The sequence below is a fragment of the Perca fluviatilis genome, chromosome 19 (genome assembly GCF_010015445.1).
Source record: "Perca fluviatilis chromosome 19, GENO_Pfluv_1.0, whole genome shotgun sequence".
Classification (NCBI taxonomy): Eukaryota; Metazoa; Chordata; class Actinopteri; order Perciformes; family Percidae; genus Perca; species Perca fluviatilis.
The window spans coordinates 11,681,690-11,696,741 of NC_053130.1; the positions used below are offsets into that span (position 1 = coordinate 11,681,690).

At 38.9% G+C, this 15,052-nt stretch overlaps 1 protein-coding gene across 1 annotated transcript; it reads left to right on the top strand.

The window, feature by feature from the left end:
• The first annotated feature begins 126 nt into the window (after nucleotides 1-126).
• Nucleotides 127-11,551, top strand: LOC120548093 (p53 apoptosis effector related to pmp22). The gene is made up of 3 exons (XM_039784095.1): nucleotides 127-540; nucleotides 6,740-6,880; nucleotides 9,578-11,551. Exons 1-3 carry the CDS (start codon nucleotides 336-338, stop codon nucleotides 9,787-9,789), a joined length of 558 nt encoding a protein of 185 aa, XP_039640029.1. The 5' UTR covers nucleotides 127-335; the 3' UTR covers nucleotides 9,790-11,551.
• The last annotated feature ends 3,501 nt before the right edge of the window (nucleotides 11,552-15,052 follow it).

Genomic DNA, 15,052 nt, shown 5'->3' on the forward strand with positions numbered 1-15,052 from the left:
TCAAAAGTCACTGCTGGGAGTCAGGGTTCAGGTTAAACAGCCGCATCAACAGTTGCAGTTTTTTCTGGGTGTAATATGACACAGTGAACGGGGCTGGGCCAGATCAGCTTCTATTGCCAGACAAGCCCAGCCCTTAGGTCCCAAAACAGGTTGCATGACACACACTCGGGTGGGGCATTTTTATCTAGTTCCACACCTCATCTACTGACACTCTTTCCGCAAAGACGCACAGGATACTAGGCTATATAATCGAACGGACTACACCGCTACACTAGTGTTTCGCCCCACAGCTCGTCCTTCTCTCTAACCCGCTCCACACACTCCGATCGTCGGTCATGTTTCGCTGTGGGATCGCCTACCCCCGATGCAGGTGGATCGTGCCCCTGCTGCTGCTCTTCGCCATTATTTTTGACATCATCGCCATCGCCGCTACCTCGGGATGGGTCGAGGATGAGAACGCCAAGTCTCACTACGCCAGTATGTGGCAACAGTGCCGAGGCAGGAATGACAACTGGGACTGCAAGTCGCTCATGGAGTTCTGTAAGTGTCCTTTTACACTACGCATGAAACATAATAAAGGTCCTGCTGAACAGTAAGACTATAGAGCGAAGGGCATGGAAAAAAGAGAGTACATGAGCTAATACAGCCAGTGGTAACATGACCTGAGTCTGTGTATGTGTCGCTGGCGTGTAAAATTCAACATTCACATATTGTAACTTGAAGGACTCGACCTCTGACTACAACCAAAAACTCCAGGCTGAGGGGAGGCGGGGAGGACTGAGGCCTACAACACCCTGAGTCGGTCAGGCGGACTGAACTTTGGTCTTGATCATAGATTCGCACGCTTTTTATCATTCCCAGCAAATAGAGGAAATAGGAGGGAGGGTGCTGTATAAAAAGCCCCAACAGCCTCTTCTCCAAGTTAACTTTTTAAATTTGGCATGCCTATTTGAAGTTATAACTTTAGTTGTGTGGCCCAGTATCACATACAGTGTTTCAATGGGCTTTACAGACCCACAACATGAATGGCTCCAACAAGGGAAAAACTGAAAGAAACCTTTCAAAGAAGCAATTCAAAGAGGAGCACCCCATGCTGATACTGTGCAGTTAGAGCCAATTAAATAATCTATTTCAATTGGACACCTGTCTGTAGCCTACCTGTCAAAATACTTTCAATTTAAAAAGTCCAGCCATACAACAGATTGTAATACATAAGCATATCTGCTCTGAAACCTCCCACTGCCAGGAAATATGACACATTTTCTTCTTTAATCTGATTTTAGTATACATAGTGATTTAATATGAGATGCATGCCAGTGTCCTATCAGAATGGTTCAATAACACACTGGGTAAAATCTTATGAAACAGTGACCGCGTCCCAGCACAATCCCAGCCAGTAGCCTATACAGGAAGTCGTCCTGTCGCTGTGTTTATACTGTACTTTTATAAAACTATTGTTTTTACAGGCAAGAAAGCAGGACATGTATGCTGCTACTACAGCTACTTATGTTTTACCTTGCTGACACCAATACCGCACTATGAGTACAGTGCAGTACTACTTTTACAGCAACTACTTCTAATACCACTAATAATAATATAACATCTGAGAGGTCTATGGATACTTGTAAGGGAGTCTTTGTACAACACAATTGAGCTTTAAAAACACTTAATTCTAATAAAAATGCTAACTGAGAGTTTGAGAGTGAGAGAGAGAGAGTTTTTTAAATAGGTTGTGACCTACACTCCTGAATGATGAGAAGCAGATTTTAAGATGCCTGTCTGTCAGACCTGTTAACACAAATGTGGCTGTTTATAGACAAACGGCTAATGAGATTTTGTGATATGTAGAGGTCCAACCAAAAACACATTAACTCACAGACAGATGAAATTATGTTAAACAATAACTGTAACAGAGCAGACTTCTGTTCTCTCACTCTCTCCTCCTCAGGTTGTATTTGTGTTATTCTACACCCACACTCAACAACAAAGACTGCATTGTTGCTCTTATCAGACTCTGTGGGAGTCGGCTCACGATGCTAATGGAACTTAGCTCCATATTGTGTTCTGTAAAACATGTTCCCTGAGACATGGGCAATGGTATGAATGCTTCTATCAGAGCTCTAATGTCCTAACATTCCTAAATATTTTAGGGTTGATATCTATGGCTGCTAGAGACTCTGCATTCTTTTAAGTCATTACATAACCTGAGTGCTAGCCTGTCAAATCTCGACCTCACGGCTGACTGTGAGTGAATTGAGCCTTTGTTAACCTCTAATAAGCTCTAGTACACGTATCAATTATTTTAGTTAACTTATTGATTTAATTGATTAATCATTCAAAAGAAAATCAATCGGCAAATATTTTGATATAGGTTTAGGTCATTTTTTAAAAGAATCGTTTGGATTTTAACAATTCTGATTCCAATTCCGATTCTTCCTTTCGATTCCGGTTCTTATCGAGTCTCGATTCCGATTCTTTGAGTGGTGGAGTTGAAACAGATTAGATGCTTATTTCACAAATAAGAGGAAAGTTTTATTTTGATTCATAGGTGGGTTGCAGTTTTACAGCTTTTACAATGCAAAATAAAGCCACACTAGAGCTCCGCTTACTGTGCTGCACAGCTGCAACACAACAAGCGCCTGGCTGCTACGGAAACCAAAACTTGCGCATATTAAATTTGGAACCTATGATCAGATTTGAAACCAAATCCTCCAAACGATTCCAAACGATTCCAATAAAGAAACGATTCCGATGAAATCGTAATTTTTGAAACGATTCCGATTAGGAATCGGTTCTCGATGCCCAACCCTAGTTTCCAGGTTCTCAAATGTGATAATTTGCTGCTTTTCTGGGTCTAACATGATAGCAAATTGAATTCTGGGAGGATTTGGACTGTAAACAAGACATTTAATGATGTATAATTTTTTACTGTTTTTGATTAATTTAGGATTCATTGAGAAAGTAATCATTAGTTGCAGCCCTCGTGCAATGTCCACTATATGTCTATAACTAATTACTAATTACAGTAGTACTATAGTAGTCGTGGCTCTGTGACAGCAGCAGTTCAGACAAATATGAAAGGGAACTAAAGAGGCTAAAACACAAATGTTTTTATTTATTTTCCATAATGTAAAAAGTATTTTTCAGGCATTTTCTGCCCTCATTTGAAGTTTCAGATCGAGTAGTTTTGTTCTTTGTCTGAACTGTCCTTTGCTACTGTTTTGGCCGTGTCTCAGTAGGACTCAAGTGGTTAAACAAAAGACGACTACAGCTGCCAAAAAAACTTTTGCCCTGACATTCCTCTGAGCATTCTTGAGCCACGGCTCTGGTCTAAATGCTTGTGGGAATATGTTGGTGAACTGAAAACTGAGGAAACAAACATGACCAGTACAGCTGATGTGTGCGGATGTGAATACTGAATATTGGCATCAGACCAAACATACTCCCTGTCATGTTGTTAAGGCCACTCCCAGTAAACATTGGGAAGCTGTATTCAAAGGAGCTGCAGCAAAAAACATGTTTTCATGTTCTGGCATGAGTGTCATTGGCACAAAGTCTGAATCATTGCTCAAGGGAAGGGTGATATGACGATGTTCCAGTCAACCAAATTGCCGTTAATTTGACAGCTGTATAGCAACATTTTAATATCATTTTAAATTACTGGATTAGCCAAAAAAACAGACAGTCAGTGTATTTCTTTCACTTACAGCTTTTCAATTGAATTGAAAGAGAGAGTACCATTCAAGTCTTTTCAAGGAAAGCACAGGTTGTCGAGTTGATCCCTGCTGCCAGCGTGAAACCTTTTTCTTAGAGGTTTGATGAATATTTTCCTTGAATGTAAGACCAGCGCTTAAGGTTTAAAAGACAACTCCACAGTTGTAGAACAAACACATTTCAATCAGGAGAGACTTCTTTGCAGATATGCAAGATTTATTTGTAAGTTACATATGCAAAATATGAAATGTACATAGTCTTTGGAGATTAGACTCCATCGTATAAAATGTATAGATTTTAAAGGGTTATGAAAACCCGGACATATCCCCGATGGAGTCTAGACACTGGTGGTGGTGGTAAAAGGGGACAAAGACCAGAACGAAGGAGTCAAAGGAAGCTGTCAGAAAGCCGAGAGTCCTGTGGGTGAAGATGCCTGGAGGTGTAAGGGGAGGAGGATGGTCGCACTCTTGCCTGAAATGACAACTGACAGCCGTATAGAGGAGAGAACAGATTTAAAACCTGGATGTCATGCTGTGATGGGCTTTTGAAATACGAGGTCGATTATGATTGGTTTGACTGAAAATTGACTCCCTCGAAAAAAGCTGATCAGTTTAGGAGCGAAGTGATAAAGTTATTGAAGTCTCCTCTAAAGAATTTACGCTGAGCTACATTTGTCATGACTGAGGCTTTATACAATGGGAGAGTCCGTGTGTTTTTGCATTTGTAGATATCATCAGAGCCTAAAGCTGCAGTTGAGAACATTCCTGTGTAAGAGTATCAGCCCAATCTCTTTAGTTTTGATCAAAAGAGGAAAGCAGATGTTAAACAGCTGGATGGCATTAAGTATGAGTAATCAGGACAGGCACACACCCAGACATTTTCAGCATTAAGTGCAGAACATTCACCAGCTTAACACACAAGCATGAGGACACATTTTACATATACTGTAGATATATTTTGTATGGAGGCAACAAGTAGAACTCCTTCCTGTCTTTCTTTTGCCCATGGATATGCACATTTTAACTGTAATCCAACCGCTCACATGCATTTTATCTTAAAGGTCCAGTGTGTAACGTGTTTAGTTATTCATTATCAAAATCTGTGTTGCCTATTCACAAACTTGTCCTTTTTCATAAATATTTACCACCACCATCAATTCCAAGTATTCCTTTTGGCCTGAAATTTTACATTTGCATTTGCATGAACTGGGGTAGACGCTCCATATTCATGCGCCATCTTGAACTATGTTAGCCAGTAAGGGACATACAGGACATACTGCTCCGCCTTTCGCGTTTCCACTGTCACATGATAAACTCAGAGGTGCTGCTAATGCTGCTAATGGGTATCGTAGCTTCCCGGCCCCGGCAAATTTGAAGCATAGGAAGAAGGAAACGTGGAGATGAAAACATCTCATGAAAACATCTCAACGCTAGGGAGAAATTCCTACACATTGGACCTTATAAGTTCAAAGGTTAAATCACTGTCTCTAATTAAGAGCCCAAACATTCTTCCCCATACCACTTTTACAAAATTAAAATAATTTTTAAACACACCACAATGCAGATGATGGATTATGACTGTGTCATAAAACCACAGAATGCTGGAATGGTAAGATAATTATGTTCAGCATTTGGTTTTCATTTTGGGAGAACAACAACATCCTTATGCTTTAAACAGAAATAATCTGACAAAATCTTCAGTGAGGTTTCATGATATGCCGGTTTCCATTATATGGTCACTATTATGTGGCGTTCATGTTTTGTGGGAAAGGCTGATATCATTTACATGTTGTATTGATAGACAATCTAATCTTAAAGAGGGATAATTAAAACAAAACACAATGGTGCATGACTTTGCTTGAGTTTACTCGGGTCTGATGACATACATTTAAAACATTTTTATAACCTAATACTACTAATAAACAGAAACAGATAGTAACTGTGATATCATGACAAGGTTAGTAGGTTTTAATTCCTGCGTCTTCATCAGGGAGAACTAGTTGTGTGTCAGTGAGATCACCAGAAAACACCTCGGGCTGAGGCAGGTAGGGCACTACCTTACTAGTGACTACACACACAAACACACACAGACAGTGTGAACAACTTAGGGTGTGGTTGTTCCAGTAACAGTGTACTGGGTGTGACTGCACGTTGAAAATGCACACAGTGGGCTTGGTTGTAGTCTTACTTTATAAAATCCGTCAGGATTATCTGCATTAGTGTTTGTTTGAAATTTGCATGCCTGCATGTTTACATGTTGAAAACATTAATGCATAGGCAGGTATCTGGCAGGCATCTTTTAATTCAAGAGGGCTTCTGAGACCTGTTAGAACACAATAGCACATAAGCAAATATGTTTGTAGAGGCATAAAATGTTTCCTAACAGAGATTATTTCACACAGTAAAATCTTCTCTTTATACAGCAGCAACTACCCCACTGAAACACATTTTATCTCACCTTTTTTGTCTCATATGATGGCGTGTAGAAAGAGTGCAGTACACTTAATCTGAAAACATATGGTTTTCGGCCCAAAGATCTACAACCACGCACGCTGGGAGTTGCCTGTTTCAGACTGTATCGGTAAAAGTTCCTCAGTAACTAAAGAGGCCATGTCTGCAGACGTCACAGAGTGACAAAGAGAGGGAAAGTGTTATGTGTGTGGCGGGGTTCTCTTAGCCGCTCTCTCTCTCTCTCTATCAGCTTGATCTCACTAACCTTTTGGAATGTGCCGTCATGAGTCCATGCTGTTAGTGGTGAGAGAGATCAGAGCTGCAACAATGGCTGAAGAACATGTACACACATTGCATTACAGAAGACTCAAAAATGGGAGTAAAAACTCGTAATAGCAGTATAACCAAGAAAAGAGCGAAATACATGCTATGTAAAAACCTGTATTAGTAATGCACCTAAAATCATCTTTAGTTTTTCTTTATAGATACTTTATGAAAAATAATGTTGTATTTGCATCTTCACCACAAATAACACTGTTAACTAATTTGTATGTTTGTTTGTGTTCATACTCCAGCTTGGGCCCAGGCAGTCGCTGCTCTGATGATCATCGCCCTCATCATCCTCATCATCGCCTTCATCATCTCCTGTGTGGCTTTGTGCTGCACATTAAACATCACTCTTCTGCCCCTAATAGGAGCACTGTTGATCATTGTTGGTAAGATACACGCGCGCAGAGTCAGGTGTTGGCAGTTACAGAGACTAGCCCAAATCCCCCTGTTTCAGTTGTACTTTGTTAGGAAATTAAATCAGCAGTTAGTACACAAAGATTAACATGTAAAGAAGATTAACTGAAACTGATAACAAAGACGCCTCAAGTCTTAACAGTACTGATATTCCAGAACATGTTTATGCTTGCATTTGAAAGGGTTTGGCAACTTAACTGGAATTTCAGAAAACGGCCTCAGAGCAAAGGTTGTAATAATATTTTCTCACTTTTCACGCTTAACTGGCCACCTCACTGTGGACAGTTTTTATTGGGACTACTCTGTACTGACGAAATATATACATGATGGATGTTAATAGAACGTAATACATGAAAAAATACATGTTGTTGTTGAATTATTCAAAAAATATTCTTTTAACGTTTTAAGCCACACAAGCCAAATTTGTTTGTATTTTGATGGTGGCAGAAATCAAAGAGGCAGAACCTCAAACATCTGCCAGTACGTAAAACCTAAACTATCTGCATGATTTGATACCACCAGTAAAAAGTGCTTAAATGTCAAATGTTGTCTAAACACAAGCAGCCATACATGAAATTGAATTCAGAAGGATTTGAATCAGTAAATATCTAATTAAAGAATAAGTAAACAAGACTATCTGAAACCTTCTCTAATTAAAAGTTTAAATTCTTGTTTCTACATACACATTTTGATTGTACCAAAATAGGAATGAGTTTTCATACCTAGTCCGAGTGTCAAGTGCAAATTGTATGGTTTTTATATTATTTTCTGAACCTAACTGTTAAAATTAATTTTACAAGTCCATGTGGAAGGTAGTTTTGTGTCATGTCTTTGCCGATCATGATCCAGCAAAAAAAAATACAGACTTTCATTTAATATGACGGATGAATACTAAAAGTCATTGAAAGGTACTTAATAAATGGGTTGACAGATTGAGAGAGAGTATGAGACATCAAGGCGAGGCAGAGAGAGAAAGGTTAACAGAATGTGGAGGAACAGAGGAGTTAAAGAGAAAACCAGGAAATGTTAAATTCAAGCTTTCCTTAGAAGGGATAGATTTCAAGGGGGAGTGAATACAGTACGATGATGTGCGAAGGTTTGACATGAAAAAGAGTAGTAAGAGTCAAAGGGAGTGGAGGAAGCAGAAAGGGAGTTAGACGGTCACTACGGGAGGAGGGAAGGGCGAGGTTGTGGTGTGACCATGGAAACAGCTGGTTTAGTCTGTTTATGTGAGTGACTCACCCCACAGAGAGTCTGCGAACGTGGGACAGAGCCAGACACACGCAATGATACATTACATACACAATTCCCAGGTACTCTGATGTCTGTTTTAAATGTGCCGTAGGCAGTTGATTATAGTTTGCATTGGCTCCACCCTGCTGTAGCTACAGAGAAATTTGGCATGTATCGGTCAGAATCTTGTAAGAAAAAGAAGGATAAAGATGAGACAGTAATAATTGGATTAGAAGTATACTTAACAGTATCCCTCGGTAGTGCTTTCATCTCACCAGCACAGCAATCATTTGATCATAAGAATCATCCGAGATCATTGTACCACATTTATTGATATAATCCAATTTGTGGTTGTTAATGTGATGAAAGTGCAGTGCTATCCTTTTTTACAAAAAGTGCCATAATACAGTGATGAAGAACTTCTTATTCCTTTAAGCGGACTATTTGACCGTATCACATACAGTATATTCTGAATGGGCTGAGCTCTTCACTGAAGCTTTATAATGTTTACATTGCATTAAATATTCAAAGACTCAATGTTTTTATGGCTGCACCATTCAGTCAAATAGAAATATTCTAGACACATTTCCTAAATGTATCCAGGTATTTTTAGAATACAGTTTGGTGCATTTAGACAAACTTTCTGCTGCACAGTTTGTAATGACCTATACCAGCTTGTCAGTGTGGTTAAGAAGTTTTGAGGTTTGACATAAAATATTCTGGCATTCTTTTGCTTCTCAGTAATTTAAAGTCGCATGGAGACTGTTAAAACATAAATGATGGTTAAATAATTGGTGAGTTACATCTTAGGGATTTTTTTTAAGTCTCAACGGGTTTCTTTTCATACCATACTGACATGAACTGAAAGCAATGGCTGTCTGGAAGGCAGGGAAATGTGCTCACAATAGTCTAAACCACTTTTCATTGGAAAACAGTGAGCAGTAATGTGGAATATATGTAGCAAATGGGCTAAAATAAAGTCACTATTGTCCTTTTAACTCCTGTCAGGTCACTAGTGACATACTCCTGACCTCACATGGCAAAAAGGCTTTAAGTAAATAAAAAAAAAAAAAATGTCAGGGTTTCTAATTAAATCAAACCTCTGTGATTAATAGAAAGGTTTGTGTGGGGATGAAGTATCACACCTGACTCACTGCCTGCTCTGCCTTTGCTTGAGGGCGGAAAGGGCTACTGTCACAGTCAGTGTCACACCTTTCTAGAGAATGATTCTTAATTGTAAGAAGCAACCGTCAGTGACCGATTTGATCGCTGTCTGCTAATACTGACTCGCCTCGATATCACAGATATCAATATGTTGATGTAACTCTTACACAGTCATGTGAAGGTATTTTCCACACCCTGCTGTTAATGTCTATGTCCATGTCCAGTCGGCTGCATAGCTGACTATAATGTCACCTCTCTCTATCTCTCTGCAGTGGTTCTCCAAGTCATCGCTCTGATCATCTACCCCTGCAAATTTAATGAGTTGATCTTCGAGGGCCACTATTACTACACCTGGGCCTATGGCTTCGGCTGGGGCGCCACCATCCTCTGCATCGGCTGTGCCATCCTCTTCTGCTGCCTGCCACGCTACGAGGATGAGCTGAGCGGCCTGGCTAAGACCAAATACATCTATTCCTCTGCTTAAAAACTAAACCTGTACAACCACCCAATTACAGATATTTTCACTTTCCACTCTGAGCTGGAACTGTGCTGGCCATGGAACATTTGTAGACAGTTTTACACCATTTCACCAAAGATCCATGATATCTCAATTCAGTTAGATTTAGTTTGGCATTGGGAAAACTGTCCTCTAACATCCAAGAGTGAAGCCAGAAGCAAGGGGTGATTGTTACTGGAAGTGGACTGTGATTGGATGCTCCATCTGCTTTAATGTACAGACTTCTGTTTTAGATTAAGTCAGCATCATACAAAATAGTTTTTACCATTCTGTTTTTTCACATTCCGCATTTGAGTGAGATGTATTCCTCATTTTATCTGTACTTTTTACCTGTAATTCTCAATGCAATATCACCAAAGTGCACTTAACCTAAGGGATGTAATTATGTGTAAAGCGTAGATTTCCTAAAACCTTGGTAAAAGAGCAGTTTAGACTAAAAATTGCACAGGATGCAAAAGGAATCATTAATCATCATTTGCTTTTTTCCCAAGTGTTATAATTATTTTTTCTTATTTCTTTAATGTGTGTGTTTTATTCTGTATGTGGTATGAAAGAAGCAAAGGCTTGGAGTCAGAAGCTGAATGTAATCTATACATATGGAAATTTAGTTTAAAAGTCGTTTTAGTACCTTTTTTTTTTATGCATCTATTTTTTTTTTTTTTTTTATAATTCTGATCTGCTTTTTATCTCCAGAGTTTTTTTATTCTTATTTACTTATTACCAAAGGGGTATAACTGTGGGAGTTTGCTGTGCTGTCTTTGTATCTGTTCTGAACACTAATAATACTAATACACTCGATGAGCAGACACAGTGTGTGATGGTTGATTCAGTCATTTTTTTCTTTGTCACACTAAACTGGAAGCAAATTTATATTCATTTCCATTGAGCTTGATCATTAATCTGTCTCGTGCAAATTTAGAAAAAGTTTAAAACAGTTTTTAATGTCTTGTTCCCTCAAAGTAGGTAGTGCATTCAGAGAGAAGCCTTTCCTTAAAATAGGTTTTTAGTAACAAATAGATGACCAATCATGTATTTCCTAAAGGCCTTCATAAGTCTTGATAATGCTTCTTTGGCTAACCCATCTGCCGGTATGATGAGAACTGAGACCAAGGTGTACAATCTTCTGACATACTTTGTGTAAAACTTGTGCCTTAGCTTCTTCAGTGTTGTGTTGTTGAATGTCCAATCAAACTGCTCAGTCTGGTTTTACTTACTCACGCTTGATCCCAGTCAACAGCAACATTTCTGTTCATGCCAAGGCCAAATGCATGCCCAAACAAGACTAAGCTATATTGTTATATTACATGAAAGAGTTCTGAGGAAAGATCATTTGACTGTTGAATGAAAAAAGAGAAGTGATAAATGATCTTAGAGAAGTAAGTAAAACTCATCCCATGCTTTTATCATCTTAGAGTCTTTAAAGTTATTTACGCAGCAAATTACTGCATAAATAACTTTATGAATTGGTGGAAGTTTGAACTGAGAATCTGGAGAGATTCAGGCAGATTTATACTGTCTGTATGTCTCAAAGGTGAGGTGAAAATGAGCATGAATTTCTCAACACCAGCTTTTTCAGATATTATTAGTCACTGTATGGGTATATTATGTACTACAGAGAATGTTCTATTAACATCCATCGACTTCTGGAAATCACCCAGCTGTTCTGCTGTAGTATGAATTGATTATTTTGGTAGTCTGTATTTTTATGCAATAAAAATCTTTTTTCAAAGCTTGGTTACATGTTCTTACTAATCTTAAAATGCAGTGATCATGTTTATGTTTGGAGGGATAAAGAGGGAGAGAGAGGAACAGGAAGCTGGAGGAAAAATGTTTTAGAAGGAGGAGGAGAAAAGGATAAAGTAAATACTGTACAATTTGTCAAATATTTCACAATCCTGTCTCCACTTTGCAGTAGGCAATAAAGATGATCAGATTACCAAAGGCCACAGTAAATAATACATATACAAACACCAGAAATGTACTTTAGTTTCAAACAGATCCAAATATATGCACAAGTTTGACTTGTTTATTTACAATGTCATTGAGGTCGGGCAGAAAATCCAGTTGCAACCTGAATGCAAATGATGTTCCTGTCTCAGTGTGTGTACTCATATGGGCTTGTCAACACACACTCAAATGCAGGCACATAAAGGAACATAGTTGATTAACCTCGCATAGATCCACAGATGTGAGTCATAAATAATGACATGCACACACACCGAGTGAGCCACACCCTGGGACAGGCCTGTGTGAGAATTAGACTTTGTTCGGCATGTTTTGACAGCTCTTGTTTCTCTGTGAAAGAGGGTGGAGAGAAAAGAGTGCTCAAGAAAGAGAAAGAGAAAATGACATGAGTATGAGAAATGCAATGTGAGGGAGAGGTGGACAGTAAGGTAAAGTAAATAAGTGAGTAACTGGTATGAAGTTAAAGGAGGGAAATAAAACAAAGCAGAACAAGATAGACACTAAAGTGTATACTGAATACCTACTGCACATGTTCTTGTTGTGTCGTTTTATTTTACTTGAAGAACGAAACCTGACGCCCCATGGTTCTCTATAAAAATTGACATGCTCAAGCATGATGTACCACATCTAGCAACTACATGTATATAATATATCCCTCTACTGCACAAAACAAACAAAAGAAATATGAGAAATATTGCACAAAACCAATTCAAACTTTAGTATTATATTATATAGTATATATTATATTATTTAATAGTATATTATATTTCACCAGGGTATACAGTAATCTACAGGACTACAAAAAATGGATCATACTATTACATTTACAGTCACTTATTAGCAGAGGTGGAAGAAGTCTTCGGATTCTTCACACAATCCAAAAATACTCCATTAAAAGTAAAAGCCCTGTGTTCAAAACCACAGAAGTATTATCAGCTAAATGTACTTGAAGTATAAAAAGTACTCACTGTGGCCCCTGTAATTTATACATTATGACATTACTAAATTGTTAATACTAATGGAACAATGCTACGTGTTGTCTTAGCTTTCAATTCAATATTATTTTTTCTAACAGGAGTTATCTCAGGACACTTTACAGATAAAGTAGGTCCCCAAGAACAAGCATTTGGTGTGACAGTGGCTAGGAAAAACTTCCTTTAAACAGGCAGAAACCTCAGACAGACCCTGAATCTTGGTGGGCGGCCATCTGCCGCTGCCAGTTGGGCCACAGAGACACTGATACAGATATACAGAAATGAAGAAATATTATTCATAATAATTATAGCAGTGGATATGATGAACAGTGGCAATTATAGTGACAATAAAGATAATTGAACTATGTCTAGGAATAATATTAGTAGCTGTGCAGGGCATAGCAGGGCGTCGAGCAGGACCACAGCAGCAGCTGCAACCACGATCCAGATTTTTTCCCTCACACACTCTTATTGTGAAGATATAAGAAATGTACATCAGGGCATCCTGGTAGCTCCTTCAGTCTTAAGTTTGCTTTACATTTGTCTGTGCTTCTATACGAATGCCACTAGAGGTCAGGCTTCATCAGTAAATCAGCTTTTATGGCTTTTGCATTTTTGACCTGTTCAACCCACATTGCTTTCTTTCTCCAGTCGAGTCTTTCGAGTAGTGGCCCCCAAAAAGAGACATAAGACAATGAAACAATGTGAAGTTAATCTCAGACTTTACCCCTACACAAAGCTGTGTTCAAGTGATTTTCAGTGGGGGTTGGTTTCGATCCACCTCCGAGGTGCTTTCCACTGAGAAGAAGAGCCAGAAGAACATTGAGATCTTCTCCTCAGGGTTCTCCCCGCTGTTCTGCCACCTCATACCAGGATGGGGCCCCAGGCTTTTGGGGCTCTGAGGGAGCAATCTGGGTTCAGAAGTCACTCTGAGGGACTGGCCACACTGTCAGAACACAAGAGAAGTATGACTCTGGAGGACGTATATAGGTACGTATTATTAAGCTTATAGATTAATGTAAAGTACCTGGATTACTAGTAGACAGCCATGTAGATGGCCAACATGTTTGTGACAATCATAAACCCCCAATTCCATGTGTAGACTAAAGACTAGGGGGACTGTGCTGTGCTGATGTATGCCAACTTATATTAATTTAAATACATGTAAAGTAGACTTGTCAAGAGCTCAGCCATATTTTTGGTTATTTTGCCTCAATTTAATACACAATTGAGAGGGGATAGATGATGTGACAAAAGTACCATGCTGGATTCAAGCACAAGTACTGTACATATATGGCATTTACACTAACCGAGTCACAAGACCACAGCAACTTTTTTTTATACTGCACATGTGCTGTAAATGCTGTATAAAGATGTGCAGTAACATGACTAACACAAAAGTTCATGTCACATGTTTTTTTTTGTTGTGAAGGTTATGATCAGTCAAAGTCTCAGTGACTCACACATTTAGCATGTTTCCGAACATCTTGCTGGCTTCCTTCACTAGAGAATGAATAGAGTCAAATGGCATCAACATAACTGAGGAAGAGCCTCTTTCAGTGCTCTCTAATATCAGATGTTTTATTAGCCAAGTAGTAAGTGTAAGTCTGATACATAGACTACAGTCTATGGTCTGATAGGGGATTTGATGAGGGATAAGTTGAACTTTACTTGAGGGGAAACTCTTGAGCGATTCATTCACACTCAGAAACAATTCATAGATTATTTTTTTTCTCAGCATGTGTTGTATATGACCATCCCATGTGTCTAAGAGATTTGGACAGCGAGGAAGTTAAAGGATTGCTCATATTGAACCACCTGGTCATTTATAACAACAAGGTGGGCCATCAATCTGTTCTGGGGCTTTCCATGTACTGATGACTGTGGTGTTTTGCTCTCATCGCTTCCACAACCACCTAGTATTGATCATTCCAACCTGTGACTCATAAGGAACCTGTAAAAAGTTTGGAGAGTAATTAAATTAGTAATTAAATATAAAAGTGATTACATGCTGGGTCCTGGGCTATTGTGAAATCAGTAAAGGTGACATTGTACTTGTTGAATACACAGTATGTGCTACATGTCAACTTTGGGGCAAAAGTATTGTGCCTGTTTTGAACTTTAACAGATCGTTGACTCAGTGAACTCATTCCTCATGTATCCATGCCGTCAGGTGATTGTTAAAGTTTCTCTTCCCTGCATGAGCACGTAGGAAAGGAACAGCGGTTTCCACAGGGATAGAAAGGAAAAGGAAAGCAAGGAGTGAATCAGTACAGGGGCTTGTCAGTTTT

Bases quoted from the DNA above. Each gene is read 5' to 3' on its own strand.
- LOC120548093 (XM_039784095.1), top strand. From the start codon at position 336: ATGTTTCGCTGTGGGATCGCCTACCCCCGATGCAGGTGGATCGTGCCC. The intron at 541-6,739 runs GTAAGTGTCCTT...TTCATACTCCAG, and splicing joins CAAGTCGCTCATGGAGTTCT to CTTGGGCCCAGGCAGTCGCT. The intron at 6,881-9,577 runs GTAAGATACACG...ATCTCTCTGCAG, and splicing joins AGCACTGTTGATCATTGTTG to TGGTTCTCCAAGTCATCGCT.